The 17,767-nt window shown below is 39.6% G+C and overlaps 1 protein-coding gene across 3 annotated transcripts; it reads left to right on the forward strand.

The window, feature by feature from the left end:
* The first annotated feature begins 1,931 nt into the window (after positions 1-1,931).
* On the forward strand, positions 1,932-17,629 carry LOC122657381 (Golgi apparatus membrane protein-like protein ECHIDNA). 3 transcript variants are annotated; one of them, XM_043852072.1, is made up of 6 exons: positions 1,932-2,084; positions 2,686-2,742; positions 3,210-3,413; positions 3,569-3,628; positions 10,026-10,152; positions 17,498-17,595. In XM_043852072.1, exons 1-6 carry the CDS (start codon positions 2,070-2,072, stop codon positions 17,584-17,586), a joined length of 552 nt encoding a protein of 183 aa, XP_043708007.1. In that variant the 5' UTR covers positions 1,932-2,069; the 3' UTR covers positions 17,587-17,595. The 3 variants fall into 3 exon arrangements, with proteins under 3 accessions (XP_043708007.1, XP_043708009.1, XP_043708008.1); XM_043852074.1 differs by lacking the exon at positions 10,026-10,152 and having other exon boundaries at positions 17,498-17,629; XM_043852073.1 differs by lacking the exon at positions 3,569-3,628.
* The last annotated feature ends 138 nt before the right edge of the window (positions 17,630-17,767 follow it).

A 17,767-nucleotide genomic window follows, 5' to 3' on the forward strand; every position in this document is an offset into this window, starting at 1 on the left:
ACGTGAGAGTACTGGCATAGACCATGTTCACTACCTAGTCGCGTGGCCTGTACTAGCACAGGCCGGGAGCATGGCGATAATTTTGAATGCTTCTGTGTGAGGAATGAGATCCACATGATTAGTCATCGTTATTTTTCCTGTATTTTTTACTTTTCTTTTTAATACCATGGATGGAATCACCTAAATGTATTCCTTTATGAGAAAAAGAAGCGCACAACGCTAGTGTGCAAATTCTTTCGCATGTCCTCTCATATCTCATCTATGGACCTCACACCCTCCCTCCTCATTAAATAATCTTTAGGGGTGCTGTTCTCTGTGGTGCTACGCAGGCTACGCCCAGGCACATGGGGGTGAGCGCAATGACCACCCTACCCCCTGCACAGGCTGCTTATGTGCCTAGGCGCAGCCTGCGCTGCAGCACAGAGAACATTCTCCCTAATCTTTATTAGACAATTCATGACCCTCCCTTCTATTGGTGCAAACTACACCCTCACATCATAGGGAACCCTCCTTTCTTTTATGTATTACATTTTAAATTTGATAGCCAATCCCAAGAGTCTCAATTACTGGCTACTAGGTAAGAAGCTTTCTTAACTCGGTTTTCCACCATACCTTATTCTTCAAAGGTGTCCGCAATCCCAATTGAAACCTTAAACCTTCCTTCTAAAGCATGTACACTTTCATTAAAAAAAAAAAAAAACCAAGGAATTAGTATTTGAATCGGGTCTAACTAATTCTGATCCAGTTTCGGATAGACTGAAATACCAGTCAAATTCCACCTAAACCCTAAAAAGGCTATATGAATCAGTGATTCAGAATAGTATGAATTGGGATTGAACTCCACAGATTCCAAATTCTAAAGTTCATGAGATTGCAAAGACTGGTTTATAAGGATCCCAAACTCGTCTCATTTGATTGAACCGATTCGAGTGGTAAGACTTTTATTATTTGCACCAATAGGTGCTTCAAACTTATATATGTAAGTTGATCCATCAAATTGTTAAAGGCTTTCAGACCTTAAAACAAGGAATTGGTATCAGAATCAGAATCAGGTCCAATCAATTCTGATTCAATTTTGTTCCAAATCAATTAGAATGAGTTGGGGTCGTTTGAAATTGACCAAATTCCGTCTGAACCGTAGAAACGATGTATGGATCGTCTACTCCGTAATGACAAGAATTGGATTCGCATCGTGAATTTAGCTGATCCGATTCCAAATTTAAATCTGTGGCCTTTCACCTTTGGCATTGGATTAGAGATCATGCTCGTTGACATGTCAAAATACCAGGCCAATAGGACTTAGAATCAGGATCGTCTCCAGGGAGCAGGGAACGCCCAGGGTGCTGCCAGCCGTTGGGCTATGCCGCACACATCCCTAGGCGTGTGTGGCACAACTCAACCGCTGGATGCCCCCTGGCAACACCCTGGGCGCACGCCTCCCTGGAGACAAGCTAAATTCTAGGACTATGGAGCATGTTTTTAATTTTTAGGAATTGTTATCGAATAGGTTATATCGGCTAATATCAGTATCAGTATTGGTATCGGGATTGATACCATCACTACACTGTAAACTAAAACCATGCTGGCAGATCATTATCCATTGTTGTAACTATAACGCTGCTATACTCATTGTGCGCCGCTGTAGGTGCCATGTGTGCCATGTGGGGCCCGCAGTGCACACATGGCACCTGCAACACTGCACGATGAGTACAGCAGCGCTGCAGTTACCGCAGCAGATAAAAATCCCGTGCTAGCAAACTAGTGAAGCGACGGTTTTATGTTAAACCCGAACTGCAGCTCAAGTATTGCGGGGGAAGATTAAAGGAATTTAAATTAGAGATCGGGGGTATTATCGGAAACGAACGCCTCATTTCCTAAGCCATAAGTGTGCAACGAGAAAGGAGTCAAAGGACAAGGAGCTCGTTGTCATTGCAGGGAAACGTCGAAAAGTCGCAACCGAGGAAATAGGTCGACGGAAGAGGGAAGAAGATATCTTCTTAGTTTTAACACTCATGAAGAAGGACGGGAAAGCCAAGTGATCTCGTTAGGGCATCTTTTCATCTCTTGATATGGATCTAAACCAGGTCATTTCTCTCTACGGATCTCTCATGTCCAATTCATTGCGAATCTTCTTTTGTTTAAACGTTTGTTGGATCCCCACTCTTTGAATAGTCAGTATGCATCTCTTATTTCTCAGATTTTATCTATTTGAGTCAAGTTCGTGGGTGATCTATTAAGTTTGTGTTAATATCTATTTATTGTTTGTCTAGGAAAATTTTCATTGCAACTCTCTGTTGCAATGCATTAATTAAGCTTCTGGATATCAGCAAAGTTTTAAGTTAATATTAATTTTATGAGTACGATGAACTAACTATTCCGAAATTAGATTATTCATGGCCCAAATATGATTTCCAAGCAAGGGATCTATTTGTGCATTTCTTTTTTTAAGGATAAGGATTTAATTATTGACAGTGTTAATTGTCTTAGATCTCTATTTCATGCTGCACGGTGATAAGTGCCAGATCTTGCATCTGTGGTTATTGATACTTGCAAACAAATTTATTTTTTTTGGGTGGGGGGCGCGCTCAGAGAAACTGGGCGAGAACCCAATTTTCGCAGAGTCTGTTTGATGCTTTACTCGTATTTACTATTTGTTAATCGATGATTATTTTCTTTACTTTTCAGCCTGCAGATGAAAATTATGCCAACCCAAAGACATGCTTTTTTCATGTGCTATTCAAGGTCAAGTGTTCAATCAATATCTTTTGATTTATTGTTTTTTCTTAAGGTGAAGTTTTCCAAGATGACCACAATTGAGAGTTTCTTCAGACAGGCACCCCTAATTTTTGTCACATGTAGAAACCTTTGGATATTAGGGAAATGGTTAATTTTGGACTCCAGTTCAATCATATACCTCCCAGTCTAAACGCATACCCTGCCATGTATACCCATGTGATCCCTCGCACTTTTGGATTTGTTCAATGATTTGTTTTGCCACATGGCCAACTTTATTGGGCTAAAACTTGACATATGAGCCCAGGAACCTTGGGGTTTACTTGTCCATAAAATTTTAGCTTCATCTTATCTACCATGTAGTATAAGTAGGTGCCCGTGCCCATCTGTAAAATCTTTCCTAGACTGCCCAGGGAGGATCCCTGTGCTCTTTTCTTAACCCATTTTATTAACTTACTACCTTTGGAGTTTGACAGGCTGGTGCATTGGCGTTCTACATTCTTTCAGCCCTCTTCTCTAAAAGCTTTGTCATCATTTTTGTGGTAACTGTTCTTCTTGCTGCTCTCGACTTTTGGGTAGTAAAGAATGTCAGTGGGCGCATATTAGTTGGTTTGAGATGGTGGAATGAAATAAATGATTTGGGAGAAAGCATATGGAAATTCGAATGCCTTGACCAAGAGGTTGGTATTACTTTATCTGAAGTCTATTCACTTTTTCTCCATGATGGAAATACTTCTTTTCCTCCCCGTTCTTGTAAAAAATTTTCAAGATGAGTCCGCATTTTTGACAAGAATTTACCCTGCATCTTATATATTTTCCATTTTCTTTTCTGTAGTCATTGTCCCGGATGAACAAGAAGGATTCATGGCTCTTTTGGTGGACACTCTATCTCACAGTAAGTGAACATTCATTGAGGGGACTCTAATTCTCTTGCCTGCAAATATTTTCTGATTTTATATGTGATAAGTGTATCTAAAGCCTTCAGTTTCTGGAAGTGTATGGAAAGAAATCCTAAATGTTGGTTTTTTTCCCTGAATATGCATCAATAAGATGGGGAGGAGCATGTTAAGATGGATGTGTGGAAAAACTATAAAGGATAAAGTAAGGAATGAACGTTTTAGAGTTGACTTCAGAGTTGCCCCGATCAATGACAAGCTCCGAGAGAGTCGTTTGAGGTTGTATGGTCATGTTCAATGGAGGCCTAAGGAAGCCCCAGAAAGGAGTGAATGATCTCAATTGAAGGAGCTAAAAGAACTAGGGACAGGCATAAAATGACCATAGGAGAAGTTGTGAGGAAGGACAGGCATAGTCTAGGTCTTGTACAAGTATGACCTCGGAGAGGGTCTACTGGAGGGCAAGGATCCATATAGCAGACCTCATTTAGCTGAGATTCTCCCAAGTTGTTAGGTTGTACCTCTTTCCTCTTACTTTCATCTTTCATCTTTCTTTTTTATTTTATTTTCCATTTTTCATTTGTCATTTGCCATTTTTCATTTCTCATCTCATTTTCCATCCTTTTTTCCCTTATCTCTTCATCCCCCCCCTCCCCCCCCCCCCTTTTTTTTTGTGTAGACCTCAGTTTTCCCTATGTTGTTTTAATTGGATCCATGTAGCCAACTCCATTAAGTTGGGATAAGGCTGAGTTTTTTGTTGTTGTTGTTAGGATACATTTGGTTTCACTCCCACTCCGTAGGAGTCAATCTTAGGTAGAATTGATATTTCTGGATTTACAGAAATGCCATTATGGATTATAATTGTATTTTTCATAAAGCAAATAAAAAGATGATGTCTAATAAATACAAATGTTCATTAAAAAATTAAAGGACAATATGCAATAAATAAAAGTGTTCCACAATTGTGCAAATCAATGACAAGAAAAAAAATCAAAACAATAGTGGAAAATATCAAATCTCTGCTATCCAGTGAAGTCTAGCCATCTAATTTGCAATTTCTTTCCTAAGGCTATGTATCTCATTTGCTCATTGAAGCTGAGAACCATGTGGAGGAATCATAATTGTTGTTGGACCAATTGTAGATGTTGGATTTGGATCTTCCACTAAAACCTAATCATTTCCTAGTCTTACAAATTCTTGGTCCGCTTGTTGTTCATCTCGGATGTAATTGTGGAGTGCACAAGTAGCAATGAGCCGATGACAATATAGGCCTGAAATATAAGTGAGTATGGAGGCATCATTCTTAAAACGCAGTACCCCAAAGCTTCATTCAATGACATTCCTTAGGGAGCCTCAACTCGGTGGGTTTTAGACCTAGTTTGGGTCTGAAACTTGGTATTCAGCCTATCTTAGGCCATTCAAACATAATGGCACTATCAGATTTTGCAAAAACAAAGTCCAAATATGAGTTTCACTTCGGACCATGGGTTGGTAGGCGATGACGTACTAAAATACCATACTCTGTACATAATTTAGTAATAGAAAGCAATCAAAACGTTCAATTAATGTAAAACAACATAAATAAGCATTAGAAATGTTAAAGTATACAATACATCAATCTAAAACAAATGTTACATAAAATGTGATATGTTAATGTATTCAGTCTCAAGATTGCTTAAATTCCATAAATCTTAATATGGTAAAACATTGCTAACTTTAAGTTTTGTTTTGAAAGCTTTCTAGTAAGTCCAAGATTGCTTAAATTTGATTTATATTGAAGAAGTTATGTACCGGTCAAACTTAATTTGGTGTGTGCAAATGCTGTCAAAATCATTCTAAATGAAAATATTTTTTTGGACATCAAAACAAATGAATATTTTACCACACTTTTGGTTTTTAGCAATGTTTTACCTTATTAAGATTTATGGAATTTTTAGATTTGAGAAAAACTCCAGCATTAGAAAGTTGAAAATTGCACCTACCGCCGAAAATCCTATTTTTGTTCTTGAATTAATGGGTTGACTTTTTTTTTCCTTTTGGAATTTGATTTTTTAACTATTTTTTTTGGATTCAAATAGGGAGTATTTGTTTATTTATGAATAATAATATCTTAAGTAAATGAAATACATTTACTTAAATGATATTAGGCATAAATAAGTGTGTGTCCTGATTGCTGGCATACATAAATGTCTGTATACCAAGAGATAGGTGTCTGTATACCAAGATTTTCCACCGAGATCTCGCCCAGATCTCGAGATCTGGCACTCATATGAAATCGTATAGCAACTCGTCTCGACTTCCTGAAAAACCGAGATCTCGCGAGTTCTCAAACTATGAGGTTGAAACAGCTTGTTTTTTTTTAGTGGATGGACATGTGTCATTTCTTTGAGACTAGATCATAGAGGTGGCTGTCTGTGGTGGCATTCCTAAATTCTTTGCATGATTGGATGCGCAGGTCAGCCAAATCCCAGGCAGATAGCTTGGCCCAGAAGGAAACTGTGCTTAGGGTTTCCATGCTTTTTGGTTTGCATCTCCCTCCATGATGTCCGGAGATTGGTCTGTATGTCTTGTAATGTCCTTGCATCAAACTTGTTAAACTGTTTCAAAATATGAAGATGATGGTGAAAACACCCTTGCATTTGAAAGAGGTGTTTGATATAAAATTAAACCTGTATGGTGCTTATTGTATGCATGTAGATGAAACCTGTGGTGCACAACATCTATACTTTGCCTAACTGCATGGTTGAAGAGATTTGATTGATTGGGTCTTGGATTGGAATAGACTGCCTGATACACTGGCTGGAAGGGGTTAATCCAGCTGGTGGATAAGGCAATCTACTATGTATTCAATTTGGGATTGGTTCTAGAAGGGCGATCCTGCTTTGGATCAGTTGATCCTTGAGACTATTGCTCTTTCTGTCAGCGTGTATAGGTGCCATGCCAGACCCTTGATCTGAGGTTTAAAATACATTTCCGGGCTTTTCAGTGGTTCATCAGAGGAGCTGCAACCATGTGTCCATGTGTGATTTTATTTTCAAGTACAAAATATTTAATGAAGCCACCTGGCAACATACATAAACCAGCATAAAAATGAGGGATACACTACTGTTAACAAAACAGGAATTTCGTGAATGGCTTGAATGATCAATGAGATCAGTCAAGCTCTCTATTTATAATAATAATAATAAAAGAGATTACAAAGGGAAACACTGTTCACGATATTATTCACGACAATGTTCACGTGAATAGTGTCACAGCCCAAATTACAATCCTACCCTTGTTCAAAAGTACATAAATAAAGCATAAATAAAAAACCAAAAATACCCTTATAATATCGGGTAACACATCTCAACACTCTCCTTCAAGTTGGGGCATAGATATCACACATGCCCAACTTGACTAGACTAGGATAAAACAGCTTCCCACTCAACCCTTTGGTGAAGACATCAGCCAGTTGATCTCCAGACTTCACAAAAGGATTACAAATCTGCCCACTCTCTAACTTCTCCTTGATGAAGTGTCTGTCAATCTCCACATGTTTGGTTCGGTCATGCTGCACTGGATTGTGGGCAATGCTAATTGCTGCTTTGTTGTCATAGTACAACATCATTGGAAGATGAACAGAGCCATGGATATCAAGGAGTAAACTCTGAAGCCACAGTAACTCACATATACCCTGGGCCATAGCACGGAATTCAGCTTCTGCACTAGATCTTGCCACAACATTTTGCTTTTTACTCTTCCATGTGACTAGATTTCCTCCAACAAAAGTACAATAGCTGAGGTAGATTTCTGTCGGGGTTACCACCCCGATCAAGCATCGTGTAAGCCTCAATGCGAAGATGGTCATGAGGAAACAAAAGGATCCCCTTTCTGGAGCGACTTCAAGTAATGGAGAATACGAAGAACAGCAGCCATGTGAGTGGAATAAGGATCATGCATGAACGGCTCACAAGACTCACAACAATGGCAATATCTGGTCTGGTGTGGGAGAGATAAATCAGCTTGCCCACCAATCATTGATATCTGCCCTTATCAACTGGTTCACCATCCTTCTCTTGCAGACGGGTAGTAGCTTCCAAGGGAGTGTCACAAGGATGACAACCAAGCAAACCAGTCTCTGATAGTAAATCTAGAACATACTTTCTCTGGGAGAGAAAGATGCCTTTTGGAGAACGGGCAACTTCAATCCCAAGAAAATATCTTAGTTGTCCTAGATCTTTTATGTCAAATTTCCGTCCCAAGAAAGCCTTCAGGTGAGAAACTTCATCTGTATCATTACCAGTCACAACTATGTCATCAACATAAACTATGAGAAGAGTGACATTTTCGCCCTTTTGCTTGATGAACAGAGTGTGATCAACATGACTCTATTTGTATCCACAGGAGACCATGGCTTTATAAAACCTACCAAACCATGCTCGTGGAGATTGCTTCAACCCATAGAGTGCCCTTTTGAGCCTACAAACTTTCCCATGGGTCTTGTCAGAGGAAAAACCCGGAGGAACATCCATATAAACCTCCTCTTCCAACTCCCCATGAAGAAATGCATTTTTTACATCCAACTATTGTCGGTCCCAGCCAAAGTTGACAGCACAAGACAGTAAGACCCGAACAGTGTTCAACTTCGCAATAGGGGCAAAAGTCTCCTGGTAGTCGATCCCATAAGTCTGAGTGAAGCCTCAGGCCACAAGCCTGGCTTTATATCTATCCACTGTTCCATCTTGCTTCTGCTTGACAACAAATACCCATTTGCACCCGACTGTTTCTTACCCGAAGGAAGAACAGCTAGCTCCCATGTCTCATTTTTAAGTAAGGCCGTCATTTCTTCCATCATGGCTGCTTTCCACTTTAGATCTGCAATCGCCTCCTGCCATTTCTGAGGAATAGAAACAGAGGAAAGAGAAGAAACAAATGCACGATAGGAAGGAAGCATCATAGGAAACAACATTGGAGATGGGGTGTTGGGTGCATGACCTAACGCCTTTACGAACAGCGATAGGTAAGTCAAGGGAAGGATCCTTACCAGATGATGTAGTAGGGTCTGGATCTGGATCAAGTGCAGACGATTGTGGAGGTGGTATGGTGGTGGTGGTAGTCTCAACTTGTCCTGTGCGCTCCCGGGTATATACCTTATCAACAGGGATTTGACTGACTGGTCTACACTCCCCCTGAATAGGAGCCACTATAGGAGTTGAAGTTACAGAGGGCTCCCCCTAAATAGAAGCCGGAAGAATAGCAGACACATCTTCAAAACCCTGATCCTGCTCCCCCTGAAGAGGTGTCTGGGAATAATATGACAAGGACTCATGGAAGACAATATCCATGGAGACAAAAGTACGACGAGAAGGTGGATGGTAACACTTGTATCTTTTCTGGGTCGCAGAATAGCCCAGAAAAATACACCGAATGCTCCGTGGATCAAATTTCCCTTGAGGATGATGATTGCGGACATAGCAAACATAACCAAAAACTTTGGGGGGAACCACAAAGGAGGAGGAACCCTGGAGGAGATCAACGGGGGAACGACCATCAAGGACACGGGTAGGCACACGGTTGATGAGATAAGCAGCGGTAAGAATGGCATCACCCCAATAGTGAGAAGGAACCTTCCGTGCAAACATAATGGCCCGGGCTACCTCAAGGAGATGTCTATTTTTCCTTTCAGCAACCCCATTCTAGGCAGGTGTGTCAACACAGCTAGTCTGATGGACAATACCATGTGCAGCCAAATAAAGTTGGAACTGACCCTCCATATACTCTGCCATTATCACTGCGTAAAATGCGCAAGGTGGCATTGAATTGGGTCTGAACCATACGATGAAATAACTGAAAACAGCGGAAGACCTCACTTTTATGGCTCATCAAAGTGAGGCATAAAAAAGGAGGTATAGTGGGGCAGCAGCTAGATCATTACGATCACCTCAGTAGTGCTGCCCTAATGGGAGAAGAAGAACCAAAAGAAAGGAAGAAAGAAGAAGGGAAGAAGCTCGATGGAGGGAAGGAGAAAAAAATTGAAGGGAGGGAGGTGGGTTTTGAAAACCTAGATCAGAGTGTATTTTGCTCTGATGCCATGTTAACAAAACAGGAATTTCGTGAATGGCTTGAATGATCAATGAGATCAGTTAAGCTCTCTATTTATAAAAATAATAATAAAAGAGATTACAAAGGGAAATACTGTTCATGATACTATTCACGATACTGTTCACGTGAACAGTGTCACAGCCCAAATTACAATCCTACCCTTGTTCAAAAGTACATAAATAAAGCATAAATAAAAAACCAAAAATACCCTTATAATATCGGCTAACACATCTCAACAACTACTATGTAAGTAAAAATTTGTCAGTACTTTTTGAGCATTGTAATCTGATGGATAGTTGTCTTCTTGTTGTTCAGGCAGTTGCATGGATCTTCCTTGGTATATTTTCACTCATACGATTCCAAGCAGATTACGTCCTAGTTGTAGGAGTTTGTTTGAGCCTCAGCATTGCAAATATTGTTGGATTCACTAAATGTCGCAAAGGTATGCAATTATCTTGTGTTTGTCCTGTTCAGTGGTCAACACTTATGCATTACAACTATATCTAAGTGCCTTTTGATCTATATTACATATTCATTTAACTCTTTGCTTTTAAAAATGCTTCTGGATACAATACCCTAAAATTGTACATTTAGCCATCATTAAACTGTTCATGACCATATCCCCAATTTTTATTTATTTTTGTTTTGTGGGGGGGGGGGTTATCTCTAAGCATGGTGGTTTGTCCTTGTCAAGAAATCGGCTATCAATTTATTTCTGTATTTAAACGACTCAAAACAGTAACCAATAGACAAGATCTTTAAATCAAAGAATTAAGGCTGTATGGGACAATCCTAGTAGATCTAGGAGAAGGGTAAATCAGCAACCAAGAACAGAAACAGGGTAATCGAGTCACTATGAAATCTGTTTTGAACTAGTGATTAAAACAGATTTTGAAAATCAATATATCGATGAGAAAACAAATAGTAACCGAAGTAGGGGTAAAACAGTAATTTACTAAGGAAGTCAGAATTCAGAAATTAGGGTGTGTAGTGGTCAATCAATTCAACAGCATATGACATAAGCAGTAATTTAAATCTCAGAATCGATGCAACAAGAAAGATTAAAACAGTAGCTATAATGGAGGGTAGGGGCAGAATGGAAAACAGAAATTTCTCAAGATTAGATGGTCAGAATTAGGTCACACTCATATCTAGTGCACCATTAAGGTTCATGAACATATGGTCAAAATCTTGAAGGAATCTAATGGTTGGATTTCTTAATCTAAAAAAACATGTAACATGTAAATTCTAGGTAGAACAGGAATTTGCAGAAAAAAATTCAAGGTCTGAACTTACTTACTTGTTGATGGCAGAACTTTAGAAGATAAATTCACAAAACCATTACAAGAATAACAACACCAGAACATGAGCAATAGAGCAATCCACACGGGCTTCACACCGCAAGGTGTTCGATTGGATCAGACACCAATCTTCCTTGATCACAAACAAGGGGTTTCTTGATCAAACAAAAGAGATCTTCAATGGAGAAGAAGCAAACAAAGCTGCAGTTTTTATTAACCAAAATTTGTTTACTTATCTAGAAGACTCAAAAACTGACTCCTACACTAAACAGGAAAGGCCTAATCCAATCCTTAACTAATAAGGTTGTAAATAATAATAAGAGAAGAGGAAAAGAGAAGAGGGAGAGAGCAATGAGGGACGATAGGTCTGTGTAACCTTGGGAGTCTCAACTTAATGTTAGAGCTTCCACTCCATTCAATACATAATCACTTAGAGGAACCAGGGGACACAACAGGAAGAGAAACTTAACATAATACCTAAATTACCCCTAAAGTATGTCTCGGTATTAGCGCTAGCTAGTGCTAATACCAAGTCTTACACAGTCTCTACTAACAAAGGTAACCTAAACTATTATGAAACTGAAATAATAAAGGAAACTAACTCAAAATAGGACTGGGCTTATAGAATTCTAATACAGCCTAACTAAAACACTTAATAACAATTACAGCAAATTGCATGAACCTCCCCTCATGATTGAACTATTACGTCCGTACCCATGAAGGCTGACTGTCTTAGTGAGGTGTTAGTTTTGAAATGTAAAAGACATATTTACCCTTATTGTATCATGAACTAAAATGATAAAATTGATATACCATTTTTACCCTTATTACATCCTCCAAACCTAAAATCCCCAAATCGATTTTCAAAAAGGGTTTGCTACGTACCATCTCTGGTGAAGGTGAAGAAGACAGAACTTTCCAGCAGACCTCACCTTGCCCAGAAACTCTGCGGCGAAAGGGTGGAGATGGGTTTACACTGTTTGTGAGGTGTTTATGGAAACAGATTCCCTCTCCTTCTCCCTCCCCCTCTCTAATCACTTCGTTTTCTGATCTACAGGGAAGACAAGTATTCCTCTTCTGAGAATCTGAAAAAAAAATTTAATTGTATGTGCAATTCTGAAGCGAAAGGTGAACTTTGAGCTTCTTGGGGGTCAAAGACGATTGACCAGTCGATATTCCTGTAGAACAGAGGTTTAACAAGCCTGCCCAAAACGTAAGCTCTTGAACGGACTATGAAGGCAAGTTTCTGAGGCACCGGTGCCGACAGGTTTTCCTCCAAACTACTCAGATAGTCTGATTCGTTCCACCTTCATACATAGGGATCTGGTTTCTGGACACCACCACTGCCACCGTTCTTTGGCTCTTCCTTGATTGATGGAAATAATTCATCTGCAATCACCCTATTGACCCAAAAACACAAAATCAGAACCAATTGTTAGGAACTCAAGTATTTTTTGATAAAATTGATCTGATCCTAGTAATTTTTAAGCAATAAATCAAAAAATTATGAAAAGAAATGTTGTTGCTTACCGTTCCAGTGCCCAGGGTGAGCTGGTAGCATTTCATACTCAATTTGACCTTCAGCACAGCGAATCCTAGCTAATCTCCTACATAAACTCCTTCTCGACACTTCAGAAGTCACCAACATTGGAAATGTAGGAAATTTTCTCAGAGATTTCCTTTTCATGATATCAATTATTCCTCCACTGTGAAAATTTTGATTCTAGAACCAAAGCTTGGTGCACGATCAATTTATCCGTAGATGAAGTACTGCAACTGCTGCTACTGTTATCTGAATTGACACCTAAAACAGGGATATCCAATACACCCCTCGGTGAGATGTTATCCTCGTTAAACTCTGGCTTCTCCAACCCATCCTGAGATTCTCTTTTTGGGTTTTCCTGCGTTTCTTCCCTTTTCCTCATGGAGGTCATACCGGTTGTACTCCCGAGGAATCTGAGCCCGCTGAAACGGAGAAGTGGTCGAATGTAATGCTCTGCAAAATTAATCAAACCCATTTCAGAGAAATGTTCCTCGATTCGCTGAACTCAAGAAGGGGAAAGGGTGGAGGTGGGTTTGCAGTGTTGCGGAGGATGGAAGTGGGTTTATAGTGTTACAGAGGATGGGTGGGCACCCCCACCCCTGCTGCCGGCACAACCCATCTCCCCCGCTTCGCATCTCGAAGATCGCCGGAATGGAGAGTGGAGCTCCTCTCTCACAGATTGTCGGAGAGGACAGTGGAGGTTCACAAGATCGATGGAGAAGAAGGAGGTGATAGATGGAGGAAGATGAGGTTGGAACAATGGCTGAGGAGATGGGTTTGGGTTTTGTAACATAACAGTAAAAGGGTCAAAGTACATTATTGAAGGGTAATATGGCCATTATGAATGTTTAGCTTCAACTAACGGTTTCAACTTAACGGACACGGCTTTAATGTAGTCCTAGATAGGTAGGAGACCTACTAGGAGCCAGATGACAGGATCAATAGCAAAAGGGGTTGCTGGTTCGAATGGACAGCACTAGGTTTTAGGTTTATTCTAGGGTTTAGGATGGGAATTTGGGAATGGGTCTTATATGGCTTTCATATGCAGGTCTAGGGTGCCTTTATGGTATATAAATAATAGGATTTGGGAAGGTTTTAAAATTCTGCAATTCTGGACAGAATTGTGTTGCAGGTTTTGGGCTTTAATGGAGTGAAGGAATGGAGAGGGTAGAGTGGGAGTTATGAGCTGGGTTTAGGATCGAGTGTAGGGGGAAGTGTGGGGGTTGTATGCTGGAAGTTTGGTTTGAAACTGATGGATAGATCTGTAGTTATGAGGGAGTCCTAGTTAAGGTAGGAGTTGCAGGTTTAATGGAGGTTAGGGTTTGATGGATGGAAGGGAAGGATATATGCAGGAAACTAAAATTACTTACTGGTTTGATCTCCTTCAAAGGCAGCAGCAGCAGCTTGAAGAAGTTCGATTGAAGAAGAAGAAGAACCTCCCGGTACTGGACAGACGCAAGGAGTCGCAGGAGTCCACCCACCCTATCCACCTTGAGATCCACAAGGATATACACTCACAAAGAGCAGTAGCAATGGCAGCAAGCATAAAGCTAATTTTTATTAATCAAATTCGTATTCAATACTTGGCCCCCTTACAACCTTATATAAAAGACCCAAAATTAGATTCCTACACTAAAAAAGAAATGCCTAACCCTATCCCTAACCTATTAGGTAACTTAAACTGACTAGGAAACTAGAATACTAAAGGAAATAGACTCAAAACATGGCTGGACTTATAAAGTCCTAATCCAGCCCAATTTACATCACATGACTACTTAACCAAGTCACATGATCACTTAAATTGAACCAATTTGAACCGGTTCAATTAAAAAACATAAAAATAAACTAAATATTGGGCTAATCCCGTATGCAACCTATATACCCCTAGTTTGGGCTCATTAAAGTGGCCTATTACATAGAAAACCCTTGGGATCAAAGGCCCAACATATATACATCCCAACCCTAGACTTATTTCTAAAGAAATAAGCCAATTTCTATGATGAACCTGCATCAGGCTTACTTGTAAGCCCCACAATAGTCCAGGGGAAGTCCATGTAAATGTTCAAACAATGGGGGGGGTGTTCTGTAAATGGTTCAAATACGAGGGCAGGTGCATGTAAATTACTCTAACAAGTAAAATAAAGAAATAAAGCTACTAACTCAACTAATCCCGTATGCCTAGCCTATACCCATATTATAGGCCCATTAAAGCGGCCCATTACAAAGAAAACTCATTGGACTAAAGGCCCAACACATATAACCTAATCTAAAGCTTATTTCTAATAAAATAAGCCTATTTAGATCATTTAACTGCATCAATAGTATTCTGGACAATATTGTATAGGGAGAATGTTCTCTGTGCCGTAGCGCAGGCTGCGCCCAGGCACATGGGCCTGCCACTCTGGGGGGCAGGGTGGTCATTGCACCAACCCCCATGTGCCTGGGCGCAGCCTACACAGCAGCATAGAGAACAGCACCCCTATTGTATATTCCAGAGAGAATATTATTGACATTGTTGTATTACGTATGGATCAATTGGATTTAGATTTACCATTTCTTTCTGCAATTAGCTTGAATACTTGATTTGGTTTTCAATAGTTGGGGATGGTTATGAATTTGAGTTAAGGAGATCCATGCTTATCCGATTGCATTCTGAATCATTGAAATGCATGCTAAGCCTCTTGTTCTTCTGCTACTCTGGTTCCAACTTTTGAGAAGTTGGCTTCTCAAGATTAGAATCTCTAAAAGCGGATCAATGAGAAGTAGGCATTAGGAATTTTAGATCTTGGTTCTTGCACGGCTCATCTAGGAATGTCTTCCTGTGGGGTCCAAATATCTGCCATGTGGCGGTTAGGTTGGGGTCCAAATTTTGTGGGTAGGTAGACCTCATAGACCTTGCTCACATATCAAGGTGAACATGAATGGACATACGCAGAGGTGCATGTCAATACACAGGGGGTTCTTTTTATTCAATTAGGCCATGAAAATTTTCATGTGGCTAATCCAGACCTTGTCCTCCTTAACCAACTGTTGGAATAGCGACATCATTTTTCCATGTGGCACAATAACTCAATAAGAGAGGGTTGCGTATGAAGCCCTTCTTGCTTGCGTAGGGCAAAAGCCTTTTTTTGCCTTGAAATCTTTTCTGCCAAAAGCCGAGAAGCCAACTGCTCCACTGCTTTTGGGCCTCTACTTCTCGCACAGAAGCGAGGAACAAGAAGCCTAGCCAAATATTCTCATTGCACATTAAAGATTAAAGTTGTCAAACGGTGTGGTTCTGGTTATTTGGTTCGGTTGCCGTGCGGTTTACATTTTGATAAGGTGAAATCAAAACCAAACCGGATAGGAATCAGCCAAAATCAAAATTGTTTTGCATACGGTCCGGTTTTACCAGTTTCTATTCGGTTTTCGTTATCCGATTCACAACCGGTTTACATGCGGTTTGTGTAGTGTCGTTTTGGGAAACAGTAATGAAGCCAACCTCGGTTTTGAAGGCCTTTATATCGCCGTGTTTCTCCATTCTCTCCTCGCTCATCATATTTCCCATGCCTATGTGATCAAAAAAAAAAAAAACTTCCCATCTTCACCCGTCCTTTTCCTTTTTTTTCTTCTCCACTCTCACATGATAAACAAAATATTTCTTCTATTAAACAGTTGGATTTTGTTAATCCATTTTAACATCATCCATAATTTTCAATTCATACTTGAACAAATATAATAGATAGTTAACCCATGACATATACTTATTTTATGTTTCAAGTATGTTGCAATAATTATGTTTATTAAATTAATTATTATGTTATAAATTAATCCAATTGATGCATGGGTCAGTATTCGAGTAAGAGGTATCGGTTTCTATTCGGTTTAGAACCGCGGTTTTGCAGTGCAAATCAAAACCAAACAAGGAAGAGAACCTATAAAATCAAAACCGGATCATTTTTCTGCAGTGCAGTTCAGTTCGATCATAAACGGTCGGTTCCGGTTCCATTTTGACATCCTTATTAAAGATGACCAAGTATTGTGATTCTGGTGTGGTCATGATGATGAGTATTTAATGCCCACTCCACGTTCTCCCTCTCTTCTTACATTTTTTTCAAGCAGCGGCTTTTTTTTCCCCTTTTCAAAGGCACTCTTTCCAAGACCTGTCCAACAGCTACATTCCAATGGATCCTTTCAAACGGTTATATCTCAACGGCTCTTTTTCCCCTGACTATATTACAGCGGCTTTCTTCCCACGACTATATTTCAACGGCTCTTTTTTCCTCCCTTATATTTATGTATCTTTTAGTTTGATACTGTCAAATTGTAGACTGCTGATACAGGTGCAAGGCACTTTGGATCAATAATATTAGAGCTGTACTTTTATCTTCTATAGAACTCTTAAAAAAGTCCCCTTCTTTATAAGTATGCATTAGAATCAATTGCGGGAGTTGCCTGATGGATTATATTAAGGAAGATATTGTTTTTCATACAAGAACTTAGATTGCTTCTATCCCATATATAATACTGGTCTGGTCCATGTACACAAAAGAAGATATGAAGCTGTTTAGTACCAAAAAGAAAAATAATCAAACTAAAGACAGAAGAGAAGTGTTTTATACATTTTGTTGTTGTTGATGTTTGGCACGAGTCAAATGGTAAAAAATATGCCATCAATGGTTGGGAAAAATGGAGCATTTGCATGCAGTGGTGCCATAGAGTGCTTATTTGTTATAATAAAATCATTATTTATCCAACAAGAGATGATTTGAGCAAATAGGATTCTCCAGTTACCTCCAGAGAAGCTGTTGACAAATGGGCTTTAGATTTAGTTATGTCCAAACTAGAGAAGTGTGTGTTTCAGAAGATTGGTAGCCTATATAGTTGTTCCTCTTTCCATTGTCAATTGATGCATTATCGTATACTTCAACATGATGCTGAACTTTTATCTTGATTGTGTTCAGATGCCAAGAAGCAGATTCAAGCATTTGCCTCCCAGACAATTACATCCCGTCTCTCGTCAACGATCCAGTCGGCATTTAGTGTTGTCTGAGATGTTGATAAAGAAAAAGAGATGATGGGAAGGAATAAAATGGTTTTGATTGAATGACTGCACAATCGGTATGTTGAAGCATTGATGTTTTACCTGATCTCGTTCTCGACCATGTATCTTTGGTTCTTCCCTGGCTAGTCTGCCTTTGTAGAAAATATTCATGGTGCAGGTGTTCTTTTTG

Source organism: Telopea speciosissima, chromosome 4 (genome assembly GCF_018873765.1).
Source record: "Telopea speciosissima isolate NSW1024214 ecotype Mountain lineage chromosome 4, Tspe_v1, whole genome shotgun sequence".
Classification (NCBI taxonomy): Eukaryota; Viridiplantae; Streptophyta; class Magnoliopsida; order Proteales; family Proteaceae; genus Telopea; species Telopea speciosissima.

Bases quoted from the DNA above. Each gene is read 5' to 3' on its own strand.
- LOC122657381 (XM_043852072.1), top strand. The intron at 2,743-3,209 runs GTCAAGTGTTCA...GGAGTTTGACAG, and splicing joins TTTTTCATGTGCTATTCAAG to GCTGGTGCATTGGCGTTCTA. The intron at 3,629-10,025 runs GTAAGTGAACAT...CTTGTTGTTCAG, and splicing joins GGTGGACACTCTATCTCACA to GCAGTTGCATGGATCTTCCT.